This window comes from Oncorhynchus keta, chromosome 27 (genome assembly GCF_023373465.1).
Source record: "Oncorhynchus keta strain PuntledgeMale-10-30-2019 chromosome 27, Oket_V2, whole genome shotgun sequence".
NCBI lineage: Eukaryota > Metazoa > Chordata > Actinopteri > Salmoniformes > Salmonidae > Oncorhynchus > Oncorhynchus keta.
In genome coordinates this window covers 40733007-40736267 of record NC_068447.1, presented here as the reverse complement: position 1 = coordinate 40736267, position 3261 = coordinate 40733007, and the positions used below count along the sequence as shown (strand labels likewise).

At 39.2% G+C, this 3261-nt stretch overlaps 1 protein-coding gene across 1 annotated transcript; it reads right to left on the bottom strand.

The window, feature by feature from the left end:
• Positions 1 to 450: 450 nt before the first annotated feature.
• LOC118360047 (acyl-coenzyme A diphosphatase FITM2) lies at positions 451 to 2981 on the bottom strand. The gene is made up of 2 exons (XM_035739101.2): positions 2599 to 2981; positions 451 to 2020 (listed from the first exon to the last, which is right to left on the bottom strand). The coding sequence occupies exons 1-2, from the start codon at positions 2823 to 2825 to the stop codon at positions 1456 to 1458; spliced, it is 792 nt and encodes a 263-aa protein (XP_035594994.1). The 5' UTR covers positions 2826 to 2981; the 3' UTR covers positions 451 to 1455.
• Positions 2982 to 3261: the final 280 nt, after the last annotated feature.

Here is a 3261-nt window from a genome sequence, read left to right as displayed (position 1 = left end):
TGTCAGAGACCAATTGAGAAATCACTTTTCCATAACCAGCCTATCATTGTCAAGGCTTGTATATGTTTCATTAGAACAAGCAGCATTGTCACCGATAATGATCTACTTCTTACAACTGAAAAATTAATCCCTGCAAATAAGGTCTGTAATTCATATGGCTCACAGAACTCTCGAGACAATGAATTCATCAAGTTGAGTACTCTTAGTCATTATTTGTGGGCATATTACACAATAGTATATCTTATTTTTATAAACATGCATCTATTTAGAGTGCACTGTGTTTGTTCATAAGCCTTAATATCTTCAGTTGCCATCAACAAAAAATGTATTATGAAATTGAAAAATAGAAATTGGAGAATATAAACTTATTTCAACACTTAAATTGAATGTAATGTATTTTCTCTATTATTTTATAACCTTGTTTTCTCACAAACAAATCAGACAATATCCTCATTGTTAAGAAGTTTATTTGAGTGCACAGTCATGCAATCTACTTAAAATCCAATTAAATTTGCAATAAATGTACTTGTACATCATACTCAATATTCCATGTCCCTAGGTAGTGCTGAGAATAAACAAATGCACCTATAGCTAGTAGTAGCATTGATATAATTAGAATCCTTTGGTTCTGGAAAGAATTGTGTATTGTCCTTAATGATTTGTATAACAAAATGAAATAGCTGGGCTACAATTTTGGCTGACTGTATTTCGGCGTTATGAATAAAGCAATGCTGATTGAGAGCTGCTGGACATTTGAGACATCTGGAAATCTGTACAACTAGCTCCAGAACTGATCTCATTTTATTTGGAGGGTTGTGTCTTACAATAACTTTGTAGGCAAACCACAATACCTTACCTTCAAAATACCTTACAGATCAGCCTTATAGTATCTCGTTGTAAATGTAGTGTTCACTACATTTGCCATTGATAAACAAATTAAGCTACTTTATACATTTCTCTACAATAAATATTTCCACACAAATAAAACATTTGAAGCCAAAAACGTAAAACAAAAACTTACACCTTGACCACCAGAGTGGGGTGAATTATTATTATTTTCTTCAGGTTTGGGTGAATTCCTTTTTCAATTCAGGAAGTAATGGTATGGGACCCCAACTCTGGAGAAGACTAGCTAGCTGATAGGCCTGGACCGAGACGTCAACGCCATGCACTGCAATGATCTCAGATTACTTCAGAGTCATTTTAAGAACACCAGCTGCCTACGGCCACATAGGGAGTAGGGACTGCATGCAAACCAACCCCGGACCCCTGTCCAAAATTACCCTTCTGAAGGAAAGACAACTTTAAATAGCAACAACGGTCAACACTGACCCTCAGAAGAATGTCAATGTTTTTAAATGTAATGTTTTGAAGGTGCCAAACGTTGCAGAGCCACACAGGAGTGCGAGAGTAGGATGTTTAGCCTAGTACTAAGTAGTGCTGATTTTAAGTGAGTCAACTCTGCTTTGTGGGCTTAAGTGGAAGACCAGGCGATAAGGGCTTTGGATACCATACCCGATACGTGACAAACCATGCCAGAATTCCAAAAACAGTCCCGAGACCGTTCTGCCAGAAATTATGAAAATACACAGAGGTACACATAAACATCCATATCCAGATGAATACTATTCCATTAAGGGACACGTATAACAGATCAAGAACAATGTTCCGATTCCTCTCCATGGTAGCCATAGGTGCCATTTCTTCAGCAATGATAAGTGCAGAGTACGAGAGAATGAACGAGTGTCCTGAGATGTCATAGCCGTCCCATTGACCCCCAGCATTCCTGCATCTCCACTTTGTGGTGAATTCTTTATGAGGGACTTGATCCCTGTGGCATGTACCTGTGGCATCTTCAATGTAGAAGAAGGTCTCGGTGAAGGTGTACCAAATGGCTGTGGCCACCACCAATGAGCTCATTCGCCGGAGGGCAAAGGTCAAGCTGTCTTTGTAGTATATGAGGAAGATGAATGGGGTCAACAGCAATAAAGTCCAGCCCCAGGACACTTTGACAAAATACCTGAAAGAGATATAGGAAGTGGTCATGTAAGAAGTAGCACAGACCGTTGATAATCAGACTACACAGGCAAACTTGCTTGCTGACAAGTGTCTAGCCGTATGTAGGGTTTTCACCCATTACATTCGCCCACGTTTGGCTCCGTGTAAACTCCAATAATCATTGCTTTCTAAACCTGTGTTGATATGCCCCTTCAAATAAAAAAGCCAGTTACTGTTAATGTTAAGTGTAGGCATCGGGACTATTAACAAAATTCCCCATGTCAGTAGATACTATACTATAGCTATCGCTAAAAGTATTTAACGTTAGTGTTTATGAATGGGGTAAGAGGAATTTGGTAAGTGGTTGTAGTTAACTAACCTCTATGTTGCTCCTCCTTGTATTGTAACATTAAATAAATACGAAAATACGAACTGGGGATATAGTTAGCTAACTCGCCTGTTTAACTGAATAACACTGGCGTTTGGCTCTAGTCGTGGCTGTGCTCGCAAGCAAGGGTTTGACACTTCGCAAGCTAACGTTACCTAGCTAGCGAGCTTTCTATAGTTTGCTAACCGGTAGCGTTAGCTGACTCTACTTACATATTGAGAACATTTCTGCTGTTGCTAAAATATGTCTCCGGGACGAGCTGTGTCGGTTTGACAAGGGATCCCACCATGGAAATAACCAAGAAAGTCCACGGCAATTTAAGACGGACAAACGGTATCCTCCAAAGTGCCACAAACTTGTTGACGATGATATCCACGTCTGCCATGTTGCCACTTGGAACGAGAATGGCTGAGGGGATTGGTATGGTACACCGTGACATCAGCCCTCTGTAGACAATGAACTCTATGAGCGTTGCGTTTCAGCATTTCAGACATATCTCCAAAAGTATACATTGATTTGAATGAGTAGATCATTTGATTAATATCTTGGCAATTGGCAAGCAACGACATTAAATACGTTTAATTGTTTTCATTGTGGTACATGTGACGTTTAATGACTAATGTAGAATGGTGGGAGGGGGAAACAAGTTACTTTTTTTGTAATTTTTCATACATCGCATGTTCAGAGTACGGTTTCAAAGTTACGAAGACAAGGGCAAAAGCTTCTTCTTCTATGAGGTTCAACGGCAGTTGGCATCCAATTTGTTGCATTACCGCCACCTACTGCACTGCAGTACAACTCTATACTTTGCTTGAAAAATAAAAATGTACTAAATAAATACCCTTCTAACACTACACTCACTAATCTCAAAATGA